This window comes from Scyliorhinus canicula, chromosome 3 (genome assembly GCF_902713615.1).
Source record: "Scyliorhinus canicula chromosome 3, sScyCan1.1, whole genome shotgun sequence".
Lineage (NCBI taxonomy): Eukaryota > Metazoa > Chordata > Chondrichthyes > Carcharhiniformes > Scyliorhinidae > Scyliorhinus > Scyliorhinus canicula.
The window spans coordinates 72,926,897-72,952,402 of NC_052148.1; the positions used below are offsets into that span (position 1 = coordinate 72,926,897).

The 25,506-nt window shown below is 48.1% G+C and overlaps 1 protein-coding gene across 3 annotated transcripts in view; it reads left to right on the forward strand.

Annotated features, from left to right (window-relative positions):
• Positions 1-25,506, forward strand: part of pdzd2 (PDZ domain containing 2) — a 599,663-nt gene that overhangs the window by 185,584 nt on the left and 388,573 nt on the right. For 2 of the 3 annotated variants that reach the window (XM_038790713.1, XM_038790714.1), the window contains one exon: positions 1,296-2,158. In XM_038790713.1, coding sequence (XP_038646641.1) covers positions 1,671-2,158 — 488 coding nt within the window. In that variant the 5' untranslated portion in view covers positions 1,296-1,670. The remainder of the gene's footprint in view (positions 1-1,295; positions 2,159-25,506) is intronic. The other variant, XM_038790715.1, reaches the window with a different exon arrangement.

The following is a 25,506-nucleotide window of genomic DNA, read 5'->3' on the forward strand; positions in this document are numbered from 1 at the left end:
CTCTCCCATCAACTCCAGCTCACAGGTCTACAGAGATGCTAACTTGCTGCATTGAACAGTGACCTACTTGTCTGTTTCAGACAAATTTCGCTGACCAGATCCCCTCACTAGGCACTTGCCTTTTGTATTCTTGAATCGGTTTCTATAGATTGAACACTCTGCCTTTCCTTCTGATTTGGTGTAGATGCCTTCCCTAAATATCCTGATGGACATTGGCTATGTGTGCGTGAAGATTCACAGGGGCGGTCATGCCCTGTTATCAATGGTATAACATATTAGTCCATCGACTTATTTGGCTGTCAACAGGATAGTTCTTTTTCAAAATTAATTGATGGCTGATGTTCTTCTGGAGACTGGACTTTAGAAAGGATGCCTCTCCAGTGTAGGGTGTTTTGAAGGCCACACAAAGAGGAAATTATAGTGTAACTCATTGACTTAATTTTGCCAGTTGAATTTTCCTGGGGCTTTATTATCACTCCACCATAACCAACACCGAAAATAGTTTGAAGTTATTTATCATAGCTCCACCCCAGTTTGAATCAACAGTGATTGATTGCCTTTTTCCTGCATCCAAGCCACTTTCCAGCTGCTACGTAAAAATCATGGGATAAGTAAATTGGCAGGGGCACGATGTTGACATTATAATGCAGTCGCTGAATTAGAGGTTTACTTTTAAATGGCACAGTTTTGACCTTCGAACACGGTTCACAACTTTAGGATGTCCCAAAGTGATTAACAGCCAATGAAATGCTTCTGCGATGTACCTCTGTTGTAATGTAAGAAATGCAGCAGCCAGTTTGCACACAACAAACTTTCACAGCACCATGACCAGATTTTGTGTTATCTTGGTGGAGGGATAAATGTTGACCAGGCCACTGGCAAGAACTCCCTGCTCTTCATCGAATAGAGCCAGAGGATCCATTTTGTTTGAGAAAGCAATCAGGGCATCTGTTTATTATCATATTGAACAAAGCAACAGGAACAGTGCAGCCTCAATGCTACTCTGGAGCGTCAGCCTAGATTTTGTGCTAGGGTTTCTGGAGTGGGATTTGAACCCATAACCTTGTCATCCCTATGTGAGATTACCTAGGTAAGCTGCTTTTGAAAGTAGATATTATATTACATTAGCCATCCTTCAGTTCGAGAACTCTTAACTACACAGAGAAAAAAGGTTGACAAAAGTAATAAAGCGAAGGGATTGATGACATTGCCAAAATAATTCTTAAACTGTTTTCTTGAACTATTTTTACTGTTCTGAAATGTTCTCCTAACTGTGCTTTTCTTTCTTTTTAAAGAAGAAGACCTTGACAGAATTAAGGATGACCAGCCTTTTCCTTCTGTGGTGTTCGAAATCATATCCTGCACGGCGTCAGTAAATGTATTGTATCAGTCCAGCTTTCAGAGCTACCTCTCCCTGTACATGTTCTCTGACAGAACAATTCATTTGTTTTGTTGTCCAACTTTTTTTTTTGACTAGCATCAAAAAAGAACACATTGATAAAGATTCCTTGCTTATCCTTGATGGGAATTTCAGGCATGATCTGTTAAGTTGAGGTCGAAGAGCCTGGAGGCCACCTACAATTATCTGAAGATTTGCAATCCATGTTATCAGCAACATGTTTTCCACTGCCTGTGATTTTAGATAATGTGGAAACGCTGGGGGACCCACAATGCCAATAACTGCAGAAAGTGCTAAGCTCTACCTCCCTCTCCTAGAACGCTGGCTCCATATTAGGCTGAGGGAAGAACAGCAAACTCCAGGACTTCGGTTATGCCATTCAGCCATTCAGATGCTTTGTGAATACATACACTTGAATTTTGGAGTGGGAGAAAGTCCTGCGCAACATGAGCAAAAGGGAAGAGAAGATTTTGAAATTTGTACCGCTTACCTGTCCAGAGCAGAAGGAGACAAAGAAAACCTTGGAGTACGTTTTGGGAATGTTCCAATATATTGGGATTCTCTAGGTGACCAAGAGAGTGGGAAAACCAGAATGAAAAAGAGGAGTAGCAAAGGCCCTGTGTTGGATGTTGGATATATTTGGGTGACTGAAGTCAAGAAGCACAGTCCTGCTGCAAAGTGTGAGAAGATTAAAATCCGAGATGAAGTGTTGTTGTTGAATGGACAGTTGATGGTTGGTGTTGATGTTGCCGGTGCCAGGTAAGCACTGAATATCCTGGAAATATGGATTATTGCTGAAAAGAAAAGATATGTTGAAGCTTTTAGCCTTATTCTTATCAGGACTCTTCGCATGAATACCAGTGTAAGAGAAAACCAGCAATTTATACTGCATGAGAAGAGCGTGCTGATTAGCTGGCAAGTGGGCTCTGATTGGTAGAGGTGTTGCCATGGAGTATGCGCTAGTTGATGGTGACAAGCAGATAACTGTCAAGCATTGCTTGAAATGTAAACCAGGCAGTTTGACCCTGATTGGTTAAGGCACTGCCCTGGGCAATGAATCAGCAAAAAGCTGTCACTTATTTTGTTTAGCTGAAACAGTGTGATCTGTGCATATGACCTTCCTGTCTGCAAAGAACAGGGCCCCAGAATGAACCACACTGCAAGCTCGACTGACTATTTTAAATTGGTTGTCAGCATAATTCTTCATACACTGATGACTATTTAGCAAATGTTGTCTAATCACAGAATCACATCCAATGTTGGACACCTAGTTTTGAGTTTTGCAACCATGGGTTGGTTGTGTATGGTCTGTACCTTGCCCATTACGAACAGCAAAGTTGTCCTGATAAGTACATTATAAAAAGCTTCAATGTGTCTCTTTTTTTCAGCAGTACTCTGTACTACCAAACAACTAAATATTGATTAGAAGGTCTTTGAACGATATCTGCCCATTCAAATATAAATGGTCGAGAAGTAGGTTGATGTAATATGCCTTTAAGTCTTTAATATAAACATACAGAATATAAAAAGAAAAGACCAACAATGAAGAGAAATTCATGTAAGTAATTTTCTTAACTGTATATGAAATGAAAATCACTTATTTTCACAAGTAGGCTTCAAATGAAGTTACTGTGAAAAGCCCCTAGTCGCCACATTCCAGCGCCTGTTCGGGGAGGCTGGTACGGGAATTGAACTGTGCTGCTGGCCTGCCTTGGTCTGCTTTCAAAGCCAGTGATTTAGCCCTGTGTTAAACCAGCCCTATCATTAGGTATCCTACAATTTTAGTATCAACTGAATCTCAGAATGTTATATACCGAACATTTTTGAAGGATAGCAATTCACATGTTGTCTATGGCGTGCAATTTGAGTCTTAGGTGTTGGTGCAGAGTGATTCTCACATTTCTGGTGTATGTGTGAGACTGGGGTGTCGATTATGGAGAAAGGAACATGTGTGAAAACATTATTTTGCACCTAGTTAGAAAAGGAGTCAAAAATATCTTTCCATCTCTAATTTGCTCTGTTGGTTTAAAGCTATATCTCCTATAAGTTGGATTTCAGTCATTTGTCTGTGGTGTGTTGAAAAGTTGTGTTTCTAATAATTGTTTTGTGCTTCTCAATAATATACATATTAATTAAAAGTACATTATTTATTATCATACTAATATTTTACCAGATACACTAGCAAATAAAAGTCCCATGTTGAATATTATTGTGGAGAGATGTGGAGAAAATTCAAATGGTTCTAATGTGCAGCTTGGCAACACATGGAATAACTTGATGTAAATGACAGAGATGTATTAAGCAGAAGCAAGATAAACACTTGGGTGAAAAAGGGAATAGAAATTTACGTTCATTGGGTTAGATGAAGCAAGCTGAGATGCTGCTCGATATTGTGACATTCATGAAACACCAACTAAAAGAGAGCTCACTCTTCCCCAGGCCAGAAGGAGTTTTTGATTCTTTTTAATATTCATCTTCCACGCAGGACAAGAGCGTTATTAAAAGGAACGCTGCAATTATTTAACAATTTCCTTTGAATGAGTATGTTTTAAACTTAAATTGTCTGTTGAGACAAGTGTAACACAACCTTGATGTAGTGATAGCTGTACAAAGCTTCTTTCTGAAGAATAATAATTAATTCTATGCTCAAGAACTCAGCCCAGGGCAAATTATAAATTGCTGTGCCTAGGATATTTAACAGAAAGTTGTCCATTTTGCTACTGGATGGTATTACAGAAAAACTTTCTTCATCATTTTTCTAATGTCTGCACCTGACACACTTGAAATGCCGTAGCTTCAAGGCAATGGGCCAAGTGCTGGAAAATGGGATGAGAGTAAATAGTTGCTTGTTGGCCGGCGCTGACACCATAGGCCGAAGGGCCTCTTTCCGTACTGCAAAAACTCTCAATGACAGGGCAAAGCAAAGTAAACTTCATGCAAGTGAATATCAGAGTGCTGTGCACACAGATTTTTCCTAGTAGGTATCCTCCTATTTCTCATCTACATGCTGCCTCTTGGCAACATCATTTGAACACACAGGGTGGATTTTTCTTGGAATGAAGGCAAAGAGGATTAAAAAATGGGGGACAAGACATGATCCCGACATTCCCGCACCCTTTCCCATTATATGGGATTTTTATGGCCGCAGGGTAAGAGTGTGGGTTGCATGCCCACGTGCAGCAATCTGACCCCTAGCTAATCCATTGCTAGATTGGGCATTTTAGACCCCCCCACTATTTCTATGGAGTGCGGCCTGATTTGTTAGGTTGTATCACAGCAACCTAGAGGTGTCACTGCAACCTAGAGGAAGAGCGAAGCATAGGGGAAGCCTCGCTTGGATGAGGAAGCCTTCTGATAGGTAAGTTCAAAAGGTGTGTCAACATCATATGCCATAGTGTATGGTAAACTAAATATCGGGCTTTATTCTTAAAAGGTAACTGACCAGCAATGTGGAAGTGGTCAGATGCATTGAGTATATTATCATAGATAAAGTGCGCTTCTGCATTCAACAGATTTGAAATTATGGTTGGATTCTATACTTGCTCATTGGCGGACTGCGTACTACCTACACATCTGCCATTCCCCCCACCACAATTATACTGTGGTGGGTCAGCATTGGACAGCCCACCTGCTAGTGACGCCCTTAAGTGGGCAATTACATTCCAGGGGGAGTCTCTCCTTAATGGGTCACCTGGGCCTACTGGACAGTATCCTCTCCCACCCAATGTTTTACCCCATCCCCTTTGCCCTCCTCGTTAGGGCCTGCCAGCTAGACACCCTCAAACACTCACCCAGACTTTGGATCCAGCTGCCCTCTTGTGGTCTGGCTTTCTGTTAACGAAGGGCAGAAATCCTGCCTCCAGCCAATTGTCTTTAAATTGCTCCATGGCCTCTCCCCTCCCTGTCTCTATAATCTCCTCCCAGCTGTGCCACATTCTGCTGAGATATCTGCGTTCCTCTAACTCCAGCCTTCAGGGCATCCTAATTTGCAATTGTTTCACATCAGCTGCCCTGGCTCCAAGATTTGGAATTCCCTCCCATAAGCCTCTCTGACTCACTTCCTCCCTTTAAGACACTCCTTAAAGACCACTTCCTTGATCAAATTTGGTTTAATATCTTCATATGTGGTTCAGTGTCAAAAATTATGTTCTTATGTCCCTGTGAAACACCTCAGATGTTTTATTATATGAAGTATGCCATTTATATACAAGTTGTTGTAGTGTGAGATGAATTGCTGTCCTAGAAACCTGCTGATAACAATTCCTGAGTTGCCGTTTCATTGCTTTCAGGCTTAAGGGATAATACGACCATATGACATAGGAGCAGAATTGAGCCACGCGGCCCATCGAGTCTGCTCCGCCATTCAATCATGGCTGATATTTTTCTCATCCCCATTCTCCTGCCTTCTCCCCATACTCCCTGATCCCCTTATTAATAAAGAAACTATTTATCTCTGTCTTAAAGACACTCAGTGATTTGGCTGCCACAGCCTTCTACGGCAAAGAGTTCCACAGATTCGCCACCCTCTGGCTGAAGAAATTCCTCCTCATCTCTGTTTAAAGGATCACCCCTTTAGTCTGAGATTGTGTCCTCTGGTTCTCGGATTTCTTACAAGTGGAAACATCTTCTCCATGTCACTTATCCAGGCCTCACAGTATCCTCTAAGTTTTAAGATCCACCCTCAACCTTTTAAACTCCGAGTACAGACCCAGAGTCCTCAACCGTTCCTCATACAACAAGCTCTTCATTCCAGGGATCATTCTTGTGAACCTCCTCTGGACCCCTTCCAAGGCCAGCACTTCCTTCCTTAGATATGGGGCCCAAAACTGCTCACAATACTCCATATGGGGTCTGATCAGAGCCTTATACAGCCTCAGAAGTACATCCCTGCTCTTGTATTTTAGCCCTCTCAACATAAATGCTAACATTGCATTTGTCTTCCTAATGTTATTGATTACTGGGTGGCATGGTAACACAGTTGCTTCACGGTCTCGGGTTCGATTCCCGGCTTGCGTCACTCTCTGTGCGTGTCGGCACGTTCTCCCCGTGTCTGTGTGGGTTTCCTCCGAGTGCTCTGGTTTCCTCCCACAATCAAAGATGTGCCGGTTGGGTGGATTGGCCTTGCTAAGTTGCCCTTCGTGTCCAAAAAGGTTAGGTGGGGTTACGGGAATAGGGTGAAGGTGTGGGCTTGGGTGGGGTGCTCTTTCCAAGGGCCAGTGCAGACTTGATGGGCCGAATGGCCTCCTCTGCACTGTAAATTCTATGATTCTATGATTAGATATGCTTTTACTTTTGGCTTTTTGAATTATCATTCCACACTTGCTGTAGATCATCATTAGCATTTACATTCAGTGATGGAGTCTGTGTTCATTCATGTGATACCTCCCATTCTCCCTGAACGTGCCTTGGTCACTATTCTGTGTGACTTATTTGGAAATGGACAAGTGGGAAAACCATTGGAACATCAGTATCGATGAAGCCACTCTCCTGAGCTGCCACCAGAGAGTATGAATCATTCCTACTGTATTAACTCAATGCTATCTAGAATATGTACATAAGAAATAAGTGTGGAAGTAAGCCATTTGGTCTCTCAAGCCTGATCTGCTCAAATATGACTGACCTACCTTAGCTACAGGAACTGCTCCATCCCTTTTGAGTCCCCAAGTACCCCAAAATCTATTCACCTCTGTCAATGATTGACCACCTGGAGCTCTCCAGAGTGGAGGATTCCAAAGATTCCTCATCCTTTGAATGAAGAGGTTTCTCCACATCTCAGCCATAAATGACTGACCCCTTAATCTACCTCATTGATCCTCAGTTCTGGACCGTCCATCCAGAGGAACTACCTTCCAAGCATCTATCCTGTCAGGCACCTTGAGAAACTTTCATTGGGGGTCGTTGCCAGCAGTTCGAGTACACTCGGCAGTCACTGTGCCATTTTCTATTTTCCATTAACATGGAGAATACTGCAATGTTCTTTCATTTCAAACCAAGTAAAAGTGAGACCAGGTAAGGGGTCTCCATAAAACTATTTTTCTTTGAACTTCAGTGGAAAGATAATTTATCGCAGTGTAAAAAGATTTGTTGATTCTCTCTGAGCCAGTTTCATGTCCTGGAGTGGACCAATTTCACTCGTTATCTGTTTCAATGAGATTGCCTCTCACTCTTGAGATTAGCTCTAGGGAATTTTAGGGCTAATTTACTGAAAGGAGAAGATTCAGAGTCAAATAATTCCTGTAGCATCTTCTTCTTCCAATTCTCTTCCCGCACCATTGTTCTTCTTACTACTGCTTATTTCACATGCTCTTCCACCTATTGCTTGGTAACTCTGATGCGCTCTTAACCAGCTCCCTATAAAGCTGATGCTCTAACTCCTCATGCTGCACGAGCTAAGCTGTTTCTGTATAGCCACAACACTGGTATCCACCCAGAAATGTGGAAAGTTTCCCAGGTATCTCCTGTTACCTTTCTCTTTGTGGCATCAAAGAAATATATGGGGGGCATCGGGGGCATAGTATTATTGACACTCGACTGGTGACTCAGGGTAGTACTCTGGGAACCCGGGTTTGAATCCCACCATGGTACATGGTTGAAACTGAGCCCAATAAAATATCTGGAATTAAAAGTCTAATGATGACCATTAAACCATTGTTGATTGTTGTAAAAAATAAACCCAGTTGGTTCACTCATGTCCTTTAGGGGAGGAAATCTGCCATTCTCACCTGGTCTGGCCTACATGTGACTCCAGATCCATAGCAAATCTAGTTTTGTACTAACTGTCCGAGACAAATAGTTTATTTGAGGTCAACAACGACTAGGGAAAGACGGGGAGACGGGGAGAGAGCAGACTAGAATGCATACAATGAGGAGGTACAAAGAGGGAAGGGGGGAGGAGGTGAGGAGGGAAACCAAGGGAGCCACAGAGAGAAACATAGGGGGAAAAGGGGGCTGGGAGGGTGGGAGGGGGCCCACCCACCCGGCCCACCCACCCGGCCCACCCACCCTCGCCCGAACTCACTAGGTCAACAACAAACGCAGCAGAGAAAAGGAGAGGAGCTCAGCAGTTGGACACCCAGGGCGGAAGAGGGGGCTACCAACAAGGGGATGGGGAGGGGGACAGGGAGGGGGTGAGGGGGGACGGTGAGAATGTACGTTAAGAAATATGTATGTAAATAAGAAACTGTACAACATGTAAATATCAGGTGCACCATCCGTTAAAAGTATCATTCTGTAAAATTGGAAAACGCCAATAAAAACATTTTTTAAAAAAGTGTTATGAACAAAGGAGGTCATATCTCTGTTTATTTATTTCCTCATGGTGGCATAAGCAGGCTGAGCACAGGACTCCGCAGAACTGTGATTAATACAGTTTTCAAAGCAGTTGACCTGATACCACGTGTCTCTCGAAGTTGCAGCTGTTTCTGTTATAGCGAGAGTATAATGAGTGGTGACAGGTATTTCTGAATCTGATTTCCAAGGAGCTGTCTGGGATTTCTTTCAGCTGGATCCATTATAACCACATCTGTGGTTGGCAGGAATGTAACTCGTACAATTATATGATCTTCCTTGTGATTGATGAAAACCATCATTAACTAATCTAATAACTGGAGAGAGCTTCTTTTTCTATCATTGACCTTGGTGGAGAATGTTTTGCTCATCTGGAGAACTTTATCCATCTGCTTTCTCAGAGTTTCCAGTTGGCAGGAATGAATCTTCAGGGAGACTGTTGGTTAAAGGGAGATGAATCAAAACACTGAGCTCTTCCAAAGGCTCTGCCTACTGATACCGGTGAGTATTGGGCAGCAGAGACCAGGAAGCTTCCAGCTTTGTTAAGTAATTGCAGCAAGAGTAGTTGGAGCCTTTGGGAGCCACATTTCCTGCCTATTGACTCCAGCAAGCAGCTGGGATGGCGTGCATGCCCATTAAACACATTTAGAGGGCCAATCATCTGAAATGTAGCTCTGTACTAACTGTCTGAGCCAAATAGTTCATTTGCATTTACGTCACCTGTCAGCATTTCCAATGATGTCAACATCAATCTACGCTATATCAGTGAAAACAAACTGAACTCTACAAAGCTGTTCCTCTAACTCAATAACCTAAAGTTCTTGACTAGTCCTTGTCATTCTTTTCTGAATCCCCTCCAATACAACAATATACTTTTTAAGGCAGGCGGCTCAAAAATTACACACACCGAGGAATACTGCTGCATGATCCCACACAAACTCAGGTGAGCTTTCAGTGGAGGTTGTAGGAAAATTGGGATAGTGAGGCATATCATCCTCTCATTGTCCTATTTAAGTTGTTACTTCCCCCTGTCCTGTATGACACAGGAGACCATTTGGAGCATTTAATGACAGATTTCACCCTCCATGCAAACAAATAATTCCAATCACATTTACCCACCCTGTTCCTCTATCTCTATTCTCTTTTCCTTCCTCCACCTATCCAAAATCTTAAATTGCAACATTGATTTTTCCTCAACCATTGACTCAGGAAATAAATTCCACAGTCTCATAACTCTATATTGTTACAACACCCTGGGATAGTACGCGGTCAATGCCAGCCCCACAGACCCCGGAGTCCCAACATAAGTGAATTAAACAATATTTTCTGTATTTCCCTGAGGTCTTTGACTGTTGACTGCTCCAATGAGTTACAAGCACCAGATTTGTAAGTAAACTATTAACAAAGCTGTTTATTTATAACAAGAGTAAAAGATGAACATATAATGATAAGAATGGAACAATGGCCTGCAAATCTAATTATTCCCCAAACCCCATCCCACACTCCACCCAGACAGGCACACCGTGGAGAAGAGAAGAAAGATTAAAAAATAACAGCGATTAAAAGGTATGAGAGATTTGACGATCTTTTCTACTGAGGTTGAGATCTTTGTAGGCAGTGATCTCTTCAGAATGCAAGGTGTTGAAAATCATCGGGTTGGTTTGGATCTTCAAGGCTCAGGATGGATTCTGAGGCTGTGGGATCCCCTCTAGGGACACGCTTCAACTTGTGTTGAGCTGAGCCTTACCCATGGAAGATGCACTTCAGGTCTGCTCAGTTTCTGATATGTGGTCAGCTTCAGCAGACTCACCCACAGTTTGTCTCAGTTAAACAGACTATCGGAGCAGCAGTTTTCATGAAGCCTTTGAGTGGTCTGGTAACTTTAATGGGAAAGGGACCTAGAAGGTTACCCCTCCCCAGCTCTGCCTTCAGGCTTTGAGTGTCAATAACTGCTCTGTTTACCTGAAGGGAGTTCCAGCTAAGATTTCAGAGAATTCCAACGCTTCTGGGAGAAGATTCAAAAGAATTCAGCTGAGCTCTGCAGTTCCAATTAAAACTGACTTGGAAATCGGTCTGACAAGACAATGCCCACCAGCTCAGCTGACTAGAAAATGCAGCCTCCAACTGGGGTTTTTGAGAGAGATCCATCCCCTTCAGGGAGAGAGAACTTAAAGCCTTCTTCAGCTCTTTCCCAAAAAACAAAACTGAAATTGGAGAGCCAGCCTGCTTGTCTAAAAGCTTCTGAAATGCTCCACCAATTGCAATCAACAGCAGGTGCGTGTCCTGGCAATTCTAGGAGAGCTGATTGGCTGCCGGCCAAGCTTATCAAAATGTGTCATCGCTGATGCCCGAGCACATCCTGCCACTGTTTATTAAAGGTGTAGGCCCCAGCAATGCACAGGTGCATGAATTATAACAGCCAAAAGAACAGGAATTAAAAGGGAAACAAGAGTCCAATGAGGATTCACAAGAGGGTTCCTTACAATGTACATAAGTATATCTTGCTGTCAGTTCTTAATCGCTATTGTATGTACAAGCACCTCATTCTAGACCCTCAAAATATGAAGCAATCTGAAACTGGCTATTCTGTGATCAATATTGATGCATAGTTGCAGAAGGTCATTTGGATCATCTATCCATCCATAGAAGTCTACAGTCCCACCATAAGTGGATTTGTCAGCTCTAACATACTCAGGAAACACACACTATCCAGGACAAAACAGCCCATCTACCATTTTAAATGTTCACTGCCTCCGACACTGATGCACAGTGGCAGCATTACCATCTACAAGATGCACTGCAGCAACTCAACAAGGTTTCTTTGACAGCACCTTCCAAATCCGTGACCCCTACCACCAAGAAAGACAAGGGAAGCAGATGCATGGTAACACCATCATCTGCAAGATCCTCTCTAAGCCATTCACCACCCTGACTGGGAAATGTATCGCTGTTCTTCAACATTACTGGGTAAAAATCCTGGAACTCCTTTCTTCACAGTACTGTGGGTGTATCTACACCACATGGACTTCAGAACATCACAAAGGTGGCTCACCACCACCTACTCATCGGCAATTAGGGATGGGCATTAAATGCAGGCCTAGCCAGCGATGTTCATACCCTGTGAATAGTTTTTCAAAAGCCTTGTCAGAGTCTCTGGATGGTGATCAGATGTGGGAACTCTGATCAATTTCCCTCCCTAATCCAAGGGAGCCAGCATCATTTCTTTTACTGCCTCAGGACTTGTGCAACCCTACCCCGGAGCTCCTGGTGAGCAGAAAAAAGCTGCAGACGCAGTCGGATTTCTTGTTCGCAGGGAAGGCGGTGAGGCAGTTGCGGCGTTCGAGGTGAGTCTTTTACAAGAAGGGGAGATGGCCAGCCGTCTGTTAGCTCATCAGCTGAGATGACAGGTGGCCTCATGGGAGATTATTCAGGTTAGGGATTTGAGTGGTAGTTTGGATTCTGGCCCAGAGAAAGTTAACACGGCATTTGAGGCTTTTTACAAGAATCTTTATTGGTCGGAACCCTCGGTTGGGGGTTGGACATGTCGATACTTTTAGATGGATCAAAGATTCTGGAGGTGGGATTGAGACGGGAAGATTTGGGGTCCTCATTAGGCCCTAAAAAGATTTTGACTAGTATTGGGCGGATGCAAATGGGTAAAGCGTCTGGGCCTGATGGGTTTCCAGTGGAATTCTATAAGAGGTTCACAGAACAGTTGGTTCCATTGCTGGTAGATATGTTTAATGACTCTCTGTCCAGGGCATCCTTGCCTGCTGCACTCTAGTAGGTCTCCATTTCACTACTGTTGATAAAGAATAAGGACCCAATGGAGTGTGGATTATACCGGCCTATCTCAATGTTAAACGTGGACGGCAAGGTACTGGCTAAGCTATGGGTGGTAAGGCTGGAGCCCTATCTCCCTGAGGTGATTGTAAAGGATCAGACAGGCTTTGTCAATTGCTGACAATTGTCAGCCAATATTTGGAGGTTGTTGAATGTCGCACTCACCCCATCTGTGGAGCCAATACCGGAGGTGATGGGGTCTTTAGATGCTGAGAAGACATTCGGCACGGCAAAATGGAGATACCTTTCAAAGTTCTGGAGAGGTTTGGTCTGGGGCCAAAATTGATTTCAGGGGTACAGATGTGTGGCATAGTAGCACAGTGGTTCGCACTGTTGCTTCACACCATCAGGGACCTGGGTTCGATTCCTGCCTTGGGTCACTGTCTGTGCGGAGTCTGCATGTTCTCCCTGTATCTGCATGGGTTTCCTCCGGGTGTTCCGGTTTCCTCCCACAAATCCCGAAAGATGTGCTTGTTAGGTGAATTGGATATTCCAAATTCTCCCTCTGTATACCCGAACAGGTGCCGGTGTGTGGCGACTAGGGGCTTTTCACAGTAACTTATTGCAGTGCTAATGTAAGGGAACAGGGTTGCAAGGGGCCGGGAGTGGGGGGGGGGGGGGGGGGGGGGTGTTGACATTTCTTTTGGTTGTCTTTCTTGCTGGATGGGGTGGGAATGGTTGGCTGGGGTTTGGATTTGTTTTTTTGATTTATTGTCATGTGTACTGATGTACAGTGAAAAGTATTGTTCTGTGTACAGTCCAGGCAGATTGTTCATGAAAAAACGTAGGACATACATATATATACAATGTAAATATATAGACACAGGCATCGGATGAAGCATATGGAGTGAAGTACTACTCAGTAGAGAAGATGTGTGAAGAGATCAGTTCAGTCCATGTGGTAGTATGACTAGGGAGATCATATTACCTTAGAACCAAGCTACCATTGGTACAGCAGACTCGCTGCCCATTGGCCCAGACAAGTCATGTGCCTCTCTACCAATTGGCTGTGACTAGTCATGTGACGCCCCGCCGATTGGCTGAGAGGTTGGTAGCTCCGCCTACGAGGCGGGGTATAAGAACTCGTACCAGCTGGCAGTCGGCCTTTCTCTGTACGACCACTGCCGGGCACACATCTAGCATATTAAAGCCTGTTATTTGGAACTTCTCTACGACTCGAGTCCAATTGATGGTGCATCAGTCCATAAGAGGGTCATTCAGGAGTCTGCTAACAGTGGGGAATAAGCTGTTTTTGAACCTGTTAGTCCGTGTTCTCAGTCTTTTGTATCTCCTGTCTGATGGAAGAGGTTGGAAGAGAGAATAACCCGGATGGGTGGAGTACTTGATTCTGCTGCTCGCTTTCCCAAGACAGCAGGAGGTGCAGACAGAGCCAGTGGATGGGAGGCGGGTTCACAATTCACTGTAGTTTCTTAGGGTCTTGGGCCAGGCAGTTGCCATACCAGGCTGTGACGCAGCCAGATAGGATGCTTTCTAGGTGCATCTGTAAAATTTGCTAAGAGTCAATGTGGACATGCCAAATCTCTTATTTTCCGTAGAAAGTAAAGGCGCTATTGTGCTTTCTTGGTCGTAGCGCGACATGGGTGGACCAGAACAGATTGTTGGTGATGTGCACACCTAGGAAGTGAAGCTGTCAACCATCTCCACTTTGGCACCATTGATACAGACAGGGGTTTGCACGATACTTTGCTTCCTGAAGTCAATAACCAGTTCCTTAGTTTTGCTGAATTGAGGGAGAGATTGTCCTCGTTACACCACTCCACTAGTGGTTAGCATTGTTGCTTCACTGCGGCAGGGTCCCAGGTTGAATTCCCGGCTTGGGGCACTGTGTGTGCAGAGTCTGCACGTTCTCCCTGTGTCTGTGTGGGTTTCCTGTGGGTGCTCTGGTTTCCTCCCACAAGTCCTGAAAGACATTCTTTTTCTTTGGTGTTTTGCATTTAAAATGTTGGGGGCTGTTCGGGGATGGGTGAGATAAAGGGATTGTTGGCCAGGGGATTGTCATTGTCTTTTTATTGTTGATTTTTTGTTGGTTGGTAAATTTGAAGAAAATGTGAAAAAGGAGGAGAATAAAAATATGTTTTTAAAAAGTCCTGAAAGACATGGGGCTGGATTCACCAGCCATGTCTGCAGGATCTGTCTGGTCTTAACATAGAATTTACAGTGCAGAAGGAGGCCATTTGGCCCATCGAGTCTGCACCGGCTCTTGGAAAGAGCACCCTACCGAAGCCCACATCTCCACCCCATCCCCATAAACCAGTAACCCCACCCAACACTAAGGGCAATTTTGGACACTAAGGGCAATTTAGTATGGCCAATCCACCTCACCTGCACATCTTTGGATTGTGAGAGGAAACCGGAGCACCAGGAGGAAACCCATGCACACACGGGGAGAATGTGCAGACTCCGCACAGATAGCGACCCAAGCCGGGAATCGAACCTGGGACCCTGGAGCTGTGAAGCGATTGTGCTAACCACTATGCTACCGTGCTGCCCCTACACCGATCCTCCGTTCTGGTCAATGGTAACCCCCAGGATGTTGATAATGGGGGGTTTGGTAATGGTAGTGTAATTTAACGTGGCAAGGAGATGGTTAGATCACTCTTATTGGAGATAGTTATTGCCTGGCACCTGTGTGGCATGAATGTTATTTGCCACTTGATAACCCAAGCCTGGATATTGTCCAGTTCTTGCTGCATTTGGACATGGACTTCATCAGTATCTGAGGAGTCATGTATAGTGCTGAACATTGCGCAATCTAGTGATGGGAGACGAGGAAATGGCTGGAGAACTTAATAAGTACTTTGCGTCTGTCTTCATAGTGGAAGACATGAGTAATATCCCAAAAATTATAGAGGGTCAGGGGGCTGAGTTGAGTATGGTTGCCATTACAAAAGAGATGGTGCTAAAAAAGCTAAAAGGTCTTAAAATTGACAAATCTCCTGGCCCCGATGGGCTACACCCTAGAGTTCTGAGAGAGGTGGCTGAAGAAATAGCGGAAGCGTTGGTTGAGATCTTTCAAAAATCACTGGAGTCAGGGAAAGTCCCGGACGATTGGAAGATCGCTGTTGTAACCCCCTTGTTCAAGAAAGGATCAAGACAAAAGATGGAAAATTATAGGCCAATTAGCCTAACCTCGGTTATTGGTAAAATTCTAGAATCGATCGTTAAGGATGAGATTTCTAAATTCTTGGAAGAGCAGAGTCGGATTAGAACAAGTCAACATGGATTTAGTAAGGGGAGGTCGTGCCTGACGAACCTGTTAGAATTCTTTGAGGAGGTGACAAGTAGGTTAGACCAGGGAAACCCAGTGGATGTGGTCTATCTGGATTTCCAAAAGGCCTTTGACAAGGTGCCACACAGGAGGCTGCTGAGTAAGGTGAGGGCCCATGGTGTTCGAGGTGAGCTACTGGCATGGGTTGAGGATTGGCTGTCTGACAGAAGGCAGAGAGTTGGGATAAAAGGTTCTTTTTCGGAATGGCAGCCGGTGACCAGCGGTGTCCCACAGGGTTCAGTGTTGGGGCCACAGCTGTTCACCATATATATTAATGATCTGGATGAAGGGACTGGGGGCATTCTAGCGAAGTTTGCCGATGATACGAAGTTAGGTGGTCAGGCAGGTAGTGCTGAGGCAGTGGGGAGGCTGCAGAAGGATCTAGACAGTTTGGGAGAGTGGTGCAGGAAATGGCTGATGCAATTCAACGTGAGAAAATGTGAGGTCTTGCACTTTGGAAAAAAGAATCCAAGCATAGACTACTTTCTAAATGGTGAGAAAATTCATAATGCCAAAGTACAAAGGGATCTGGGAGTGCTAGTCGAGGATTCCCTAAAGGTAAACATGCAGGTTGAATCTGTGATTAAGAAAGCGAATGCAATGTTGTCATTTATCTCAAGAGGGTTGGAATATAAAAGCAGCGATGTGCTACTGAGCCTTTATAAGGCTCTGGTTAGGCCCCATTTGGAGTACTGTGTCCAGTTTTGGGCCCCACATCTCAGGAAGGACATACTGGCACTGGAGCGTGTCCAGCGGAGATTCACACGGATGATCCCTGGAATGGCGGGTCTAACATATGATGAACGGCTGAGGATCCTGGGATTGTATTCATTGGAGTTAGAAGGTTAAGGGGAGATCTAATAGAAACTTACAAGATAATACATGGCTTAGAAAGGGTGGACGCAAAGAAACTGTTTCCGTTAGGCGAGGAGACGAGGACCCGTGGGCACAGCCTTAGAATTAGAGGGGGTAAATTCAGAACAGAAATACGGAGACATTTATTCAGCCAGAGAGTGGTGGGCCTGTGGAATTCATTGCCGCGGAGTGCAGTGGAGGCCGGGATGCTAAATGGCTTCAAGGCAGAGATGGATAAATTCTTGATGTCGCGAGGAATTAAGGGCTACGGGGAGAATGCTGGTAGGTGGAGTTGAAATGCCCATCAGCCATGATTGAATGGCGGAGTGGACTCGATGGGCCGAATGGCCTTACTTCCACTCCTATGTCTTATGGTCTTATGGTCTAATCATCAGCGAACATCTTCACTTCTGAACTTCTGATTAAAGTAGGTCATTAATGAAGCAGCTGAAGTTGTTGGGCTTTGGACTGTACCCTGAAGAACTTCTGCAACAATGTCCTGGAATCGAGATTGTTATTGCGGGAAAGGCCAGAAATTTCATTGAGGGTATCAGAAGCACCCACAATTTTAGGAAATAAGGGCAATTAGATTAAAGTTCAAGGATAAAAGGGTTCACCCTGAATTTGAGTAGGAACAGTCTGATAAAATGTCCTTCTTTGGCTGGTGAGTTTCAGTTTCTATGGAAAAACAATTTGAATTGCGCATGAGCATATTCCTGAAATCCTGAAACCTGTTTTTTCCTGATCTATCTGTGAGGTGCTTTGGAAATGATTTTGTATGTTCCAGGTGCTGTAAAAATTAAGCTGTTGAGCAATTTGATGTACCATCAATTGAACGCGAGACGAGTTGCTGGACAAAAGTATGGCTTTAATAACCTAGATGTTAGCCCTGCGGTCGATTACAGTATAAGGACGACCGCCGGGAGTACTGGGTATTTATACCCTGCCCTGGAGGCGGGGTTAACTCAGCCTCTCGCCCAATCGGGGAGCCGTCACATGACTGGTCTCAACCAACCGGTCGAGAGGCACATGACCGACCAGGGCCAATGGTAAGCCGGTGTTCTGCACCAATGGCAGGCAGCTATGCTAATCATACCACCACATTCACCCCTTGCGGAGAAAGAAGCCGGGGGGGGTGTCAACGAGAGCTGGGGGGGGGGGGGGGTGGGGAGAACTGGTGGTATGCGTAGTAATGAGAGAAGGGGAAAAAAAAATGTATCCTTGGCTTCCCACTGGCCTAGACATTTAACAACAGTACATAGTGTCCATACAAGGTCCATGGTGGTGTTGAAAGATAAATGGACTCGATCAGCCTTTTTGTTGCCCGTGATGTCCTGGCAGACCGCCGCAGTGGAGTTGGTTACGCTGGTTCAGCCGATGGTGGTGGTTCAGCTGGTGTCCTGGACTCCGGGAGCGATGGTCCTTGAACTGTCTCCGTAACCCGGGCTGGTGGTGGAGACACCATGGATGGGGGAGGGGTGGCCTGGGTGGGGCGCTGGGGGAAAAAGAACAGGGGGGGGGGGTCTGTGGTGAAGGGGGGGAGGGCCGCACGCCGGCGTGTGCCAGGTCCCGGAGGGAGACCGTGTCTTGCCAACCGTCGGGGTACTCCACGTACGCATACTGCGGGTCAGCGTGGAGTAACTGGACTTGTTCCACCAACGGGTCGGACTTGTGCACCCGCACATGCTTCCGGAGCAAGATGGGTCCGAGGGCAGCCAGCCACGTCAGGAGAGGGGATCCGGAGGACGACTTCCTGGGGAAAACAAGAAGACGTTCATGAGGTGTCTGATTTGTTGTGGCACAGAGGAGGGAGCGGATAGAATGTAGGGCATCGGGGATAACCTCTTGCCATCGGGAAATAGGGAGATCTCTGGACCGGAGGGCCAGTAGTATGGTCTTCCAGATGGTACCATTCTCCCGCTCGACCTGTCCGTTACCCCGAGGGTTATAACTGGTCGCCCTGCTAGAGGCAATGCCCCTGTTGAGCAGGAATTGACGCAGCTCGTTGCTCATAAAGGAGGACCCCTGATCGCTATGTATGTACGCGGGGTAGCTGAACAGGGAGAAGATGGAGAGGAGGGCCTTAATGACAGTCGATGTGGTCATGTCGGGGCAGGGAATGGCGAAGGGGAAGTGGGAGTATTCATCGATCACCGCCAGGAAGTAAATGTTGCGGTTGCTAGAGGGAAGGGGCCCCTTGAAGTAAATGCTGAGACGTTCGAAGGGGCGGGATGCTTTGATCAGATGCGCGAGCTTGGGGTGGTAGAAGTGCGGTTTGCACGCTGCGCAGATGTGGCAGTCACGGGTTACTGTCCTGACTTCCTCGATGGAGTTGGGCAGGTTGCGGGTCTTTATGAAATGATAGAAGCGGGTCACTCCTGGATGGCAGAGGTCCGCATGGAGGGAGCGGAGGCGGTCAATCTGCGTGCTGGCGCAGGGACCGCGGGACAGGGCATCAGGAGGCTCATTGAGCTTCCCAGGACGATACAAGATATCGTAGTTGTACGTGGACAACTCGATCCGCCACCGCAAGATCTTGTCGTTCTTAATCTTGCCCCTCTGTGCATTATCGAACATGAAGGCAACTGACCGTTGGTCTGTGAGGAGGGTAAACTTCCTGCCGGCCAAATAGTGCCTCCAATGTCGCACAGCTTCGACTATGGCCTGGGCTTCTTTTTCCACTGAGGCGTGGCGGAGTTCGGAAGCCTGGAGGGTTCTGGATAAGAAGGCCACGGGTCTGCCCGCTTGGTTCAGGGTGGCCGCCAGAGCAACTTCTGATGCGTCGCTCTCGACTTGGAAGGGGAGGGACTCGTCGATGGCGCGCATCGTGGCCTTTGCGATGTCCGTTTTGATGCGGCTAAAGGCCTGGCAGGCCTCTGACGACGGTTGGAAGGTCGTGGACTGAATGAGGGGACGGGCCTTGTCGGCGTAATTGGGAACCCATTGGGTATAGTAAGTAAAGAAACCCAGGCAGCGTTTAAGGGATTTGAGGGTATTGGGGAGAGGGAGTTCCATCAGGGGGCGCATGCGTTCGGGGTCGGGGCCTATCACTCCGTTACGCACTACGTAGCCGAGGATGGCTAGACGGTCGGTGCTAAACACGCACTTATCCTTATTGTAAGTTAGGTTAAGGAGTTTTGCGGTTTGGAGGAATTTTCGGAGGTTGATATCATGGTCCTGCTGGTCGTGGCCGCAGATGGTGACATTATCGAGGTACGGGAAGGTAGCCTGTAATCTGTACTTGTCGACCATTCGGTCCATCTCCCGTTGGAAGAACGAGACCCCATTTGTGACACTGAATGGAACCCTGAGGAAGTGGTAGAGGCGCCCATCAGCCTCGAACGCGGTGTACTTGCGGTCACTCGCGCGGTTGGGGAGCTGGTGATAAGCGGACTTGAGGTCCACCGTGGAGAAGACTTTGTATTTCGCAATCTCGTTTACCATGGCGGAAATACGGGGGAGAGGATACGCGTCCAGTTGCGTAAACCAGTTATTGGTCTGGCTGTAGTCGATGACCATCCGGTTTTTCTCCCCAGTCCGGACCACCAGCACTTGGGCTCACCAGGGACTGTTTTTTTTTTTTTAAATAATTTTTATTGAAATTTTTCGATACAAACATTTACCCCTACTACATTTTAAATTATAACACAACAAATCCCCCCTGGAAAATCCTCCCCACGCCCTCCCCCGCGCGCACCCCCCCACCCTCCCCCCCCGCGCTACCAGTCTAGCAACCAAACCGTTTTTTCCCTTTCTGCCGATGGCCTCGGGCAGTCATTGCCCGCGACCCCCCGCTGACGTGCTCCCTTCGTTGCTATCCCACCTCCCCCCCTCCCTTCCCCCCCCCCCCCCCCCTTTCCTCCCCGGGTTGCTGCTGTTTCGGCCTCCAGTTCCTATCTCTGATCCAGAAAGTCAAGGAAGGGCTGCCACCGCCGGAAGAAACCCCTGTACCGACCCTCTCAGGGCGAATTTGATTCTTTCCAATTGGATGAAGCTTGCCATGTCGTTTAACCAGGTGTTAACACTTGGTGGCCTTGTGTCCCTCCACTGAATCAAGATCCTTCTCCGAGCTACCAAGGACGCAAAGGCCAATATTCCGGCCTCCCTTGCCTCCTGTACTCCTGGCTCCACCCCAACCCCAAAAATCGCTAGCCCCCACCCTGGTTTGACCCTGGTTCCCACCACTCTCGATACCGTCCCCGCCACCCCCTCCCAGAACTCTTCCAGTGCCGGGCACATCCAGAACATATGTACATGGTTCGCAGGGCTTCCCGAACACCTAACACACCTGTCCTCACCCCCGAAGAACCGACTCATCCTAGTCCCCGTCATATGGACTCTGTGCAGCACCTTAAATTGGATGAGGCCCAACCTTGCGCACGACGACGACGAATTGACCCTCTCTAAGGCATCCGCCCATGTCCCATCTTCTATCTGCTCTCCCAGCTCCGCTTCCCACTTGTCTTTCAGCTCCTCTATCGATACCTCCTCCACCTCCTGCATTAGTTTGTAGATGTCCGAGACCTTCCCTTCTCCGACCCAGACCCCTGACAGCACCCTATCACTCACCCCTCTATCGGGAAGCAAGGGAAATCCTTCCACCTGTCGTCTGGCAAATGCCTTCACCTGCAGGTATCTAAACGTGTTCCCCGGGGGGAGCTCAAATTTCTCCTCCAGCTCTCCCAGGCTCGCAAACCTCCCCTCTATGAACATGTCCCTCAGTTGCCTGATGCCCGCCCTGTGCCAGCTCTGGAATCCCCCGCCAGTGTTCCCCGGGACAAATCTGTGGTTCCCTCTCAGTGGCGCCGCCATCAGACCCCCCACTTCCCCCCTGTGTCGCCTCCACTGCCCCCAGATTTTAAGGGTGGCTGCCACTACCGGACTCGTGGTATACCTTGTGGGGGGGAGCGGCCATGGTGCCGTTACTAGCGCCCCCAGGCTTGTATTGCCGCAGGACGCCCTCTCCATACGTTTCCAAGCTGCCCCCTCCCCCTCCATCACCCACTTGCGCACCATCGATGCGTTCGCCGCCCAGTAGTATCCGGAAAGATTGGGTAGCGCTAATCCTCCCCTGTCCCTACTCCGTTCCAAGAAAATCCTTCTCACTCTAGGGGTGCCATGCGCCCACACATAGCCCATAATGCTGCTAGTTACCTTCTTGAAGAAGGCCCTGGGAGGAAGATGGGCAAGCACTGGAACAGAAACAAGAACCTCGGGAGGACCGTCATTTTGACTGACTGCACCCTCCCTGCTAGCGACAGCGGTACCATGTCCCACCTCTTGAACTCCTCCTCCATCTGCTCCACCAGCCTTGAAAAGTTCAGCTTGTGGAGGGTCCCCCAGTTCCTTGCCACCTGCACCCCCAAGTACCTGAAGCTCTTTACTGCTCTCTTAAAGGGGAGCCGCCCAATTCCCTCCCCCTGATCTCCCGGGTGTATCACAAAGACCTCACTTTTACCCACATTTAATTTATATCCCGAAAAGTCCCCAAACTCCGCTAGTATTTCCATTACCTCCGGCATTCCCCCTTCCGGGTCCGCCACATATAACAACAAATCATCCGCATAGAGTGATACCCGATGTTCCTCCCCTCCCCTTGTCAGTCCTCTCCACCCCCCTGAACCCCTCAGTGCCATCGCCAACGGTTCGATCGCTAATGCAAATAGTAAGGGGGATAGGGGGCATCCCTGCCTGGTACCTCGATGGAGCCCAAAATACTCTGACCTCCTCCCGTTTGTAACCACACTCGCCATCGGGGCCGAATACAGCAGCTTCACCCACTTGATAAATCCCTCCCCAAACCCAAACCGTTCCAGCGTCTCCCACAGGTATTCCCACTCCACCCTATCGAATGCCTTCTCCGCATCCAGTGCTACCACTATCTCAGCCTCCCCCTCCACTGCTGGCATCATAATTACATTCAACAGTCCTCCGGACATTTGTGTTAAGTTGTCGTCCCTTTACGAACCCCGTCTGGTCCTCATGGATTACCCCTGGCACACAATCCTCTATTCTGGTTGCCAGGACCTTTGCCAACAGTTTGGCATCTACATTCAAGAGGGAGATAGGCCTGTAGGACCCGCACTGTACAGGGTCTTTGTCCCGCTTCAGGATCAAGGAGATCAGGGCCTGTGACATTGTCGGGGGCAGAACCCCCCCCTCTCGCGCCTCATTGAAGGCTCGCACCAGCACTGGACCCACCAAGTCCACATACTTCTTATAAATTCCACCGGGAACCCATCCGGCCCCGGCGCCTTCCCCGCCTGCATCTGGCCTATCCCTTTAACTAGCTCCTGCAGCTCTATCGGCGCCCCCAGCCCCTCCACCCGTTCCTCCTGGACCTTTGGGAACCTCAATCTATCGAGGAAGTTCTCCATTCCCCCCCTCCTCCTGGGCGGCTCAGACCGGTACAATTCCCTGTAGAAATCCCTGAAGACCCCGTTCACCTCTTGCCCCTTCTGCACTACGTTCCCTCCCTTCTCTCTCACTCCCCCAATCTCTCTGGCTGCATCTCGCTTGCGCAGCTGGTGTGCTAGCATCCTGCTCGCCTTTTCCCCGTACTCATAGACCGCGCCCTGTGCCCTTCTCCATTGCGTCTCCGCCTTCCTAGTGGTCAGTAGGTCAAACTGGGCCTGTAAACTGCGCCGCTCCCTCAACAGCCCCTCCTCTGGTGTCTCCGCATATCTCCTGTCCACTTCTATAAGTTCCCCCACCAGTCTCTCCCTCTCCTGCCTCTCCTTCCTTTCTCTGTGTGCCCTTATGGAGATCAGCTCTCCTCTGATCACTGCTTTCAGGGCCTCCCAGACTACCCCCACCTTCACCTCGCCCGTGTCGTTCGTGCCCAGATATCTCTCAATGCCCTTCCGGACCCTTCCGCACACCTCATCGTCCGCCAGCAGCCCCACATCCAGGCGCCACAACGGGCGCTGGTCCCGTGCTTCCCCCAGTTCTACCTCTACCCAGTGTGGTGCATGGTCCGAAATCGCAATGGCCGAGTACTCCGTGTCCTGCACTCTCGAAATCAGCCCCCTGCTCAGTACAAAAAAGTCTATTCTGGAGTACACCCTGTGGACGTGGGAGAAAAAAAGAATACTCCCTCGCCCTTGGCCTGCCAAATCTCCAAGGGTCTACCCCCCCCATCTGCTCCATGAACCCCCTTAGCACCTCTGCCGCTGCCGGCCTCCTATTCGTCCTGGAACTCGATCTGTCCAGCCCAGGGTCGAGCACTGTATTGAAGTCCCCCCCCATGATCAGGCCCCCTGCCTCCAGACCCGGAATGAGGCCCAACAGGCGCCTCATAAAACCCGCGTCATCCCAATTCGGGGCATACACATTCACCAGCACCACATTCTCTCCCTGCAGCCTACCCTTCACCATCACGTACCTACCCTCCTTATCTGCTACCACCTGCGCCGCCACGAACGACACCCTCTTTCCCACCAAAATCGCCACCCCCCCGGTTCTTTGCGTCCAAGCCCGAGTGGAACACCTGTCCCACCCACCCCCTTCTCAGGCGTACCTGGTCTACTACTCTCAAGTGAGTCTCCTGCAACATTGCCACATCCGCCTGCAGTCCCTTTAGGTGTGAAAAAAACCCTTGCTCTCGTGACCGGCCCATTCAGCCCCCTCACGTTCCAAGTAATCAACCGGGTCGCGGAGCGACCTGTCCCTTTCCCCTGTCTATTAGCCAGGTCCTGTCCCCTGTTCGCCCGGGTCGGCCCTCCCCTTCTGACCCGTTCCCCATGGCGATGGCCCCCCCCCCTCTCTCCTCCCGTTCTTCCCTTCCCGTCCTCGGCCTTTCCAGCAGCAACCCGGTGTCCCCCCCACCCCCCCCCCCCCCCCCCCCCCCCCCCCCCCCCCCCCTGGCTAGGACCCCTCCTAGCCGCGGTGTATCCACCATCGTACTCCCGAGATTCAGCTGATTTTCGCTGACCCGGCTGCCCCTGCCACACTCCGACTCCTCCCGATGTGGGGGGGGGAGGGGCCTCCCCCCCCCCTTGCCATCCCTCTCTGACCCCGCTTCAGCGCGGGAAAAGCCGCCATTGCTGGCCACACCCCACTCTTCTCTCCTCCCCCTTCCTCCGTCCCGCGCGCGGGAAACAGGGGAAAGCCCGCGCTTTCGCCCGGCCACACCCTACCCCGCCATCTTCAATTCCACCCCCGTCCCCATCCAAGCCCATAAAAAAGCCCCCTTAAAACGAGAGGAAGAAAAAAGAGAAAAAGAAAACCCGCATAACCAACTTGCACCCCCCCCGTCCCGCCTCCCCAACTTAACAATATAACAATATAAATAACAAATCTCAAATAAATACATAAATACATAACTATGCCTGCATAACTAAATAACTACCCAATAATAACGTATTTAACCATCACCCTCCATCGAACAGAACAGTAACCATAACCCTTAAAGAACAGATCAAAAAACAGTAAAAAAGCCCCCCCTACAACAACAATAATTAAGGGAAGTTGGCAACGGGAAGAGACACACAAAAAGGAACAAAGAAACCCCCCATAACACAAGTTTCAAAGAAACCAACGATCCATCAACTTTAACCAAGTTCCGACCTGGCCTAAGAAAGACATGGGCCACTTGATCAGTCAAGGGTACTCGGGCGGCCTCGACCGCCGGCGTTCCCAAGTTCTAGTTCAGGTCCAGCTTTTCTTCCCGAACAAAAGTCCATGCCTCCTCTGGGGTCTCAAAGTAATGGTGCTGGTCCTTGTAGGTGACCCACAAGCGCGCTGGCTGCAGCATTCCGAACTTGATCCTCTTTGCGTGCAGCACCGCCTTCGTCCGGTTAAACCGGGCCCGCCGCTTTGCCACCTCCGCACT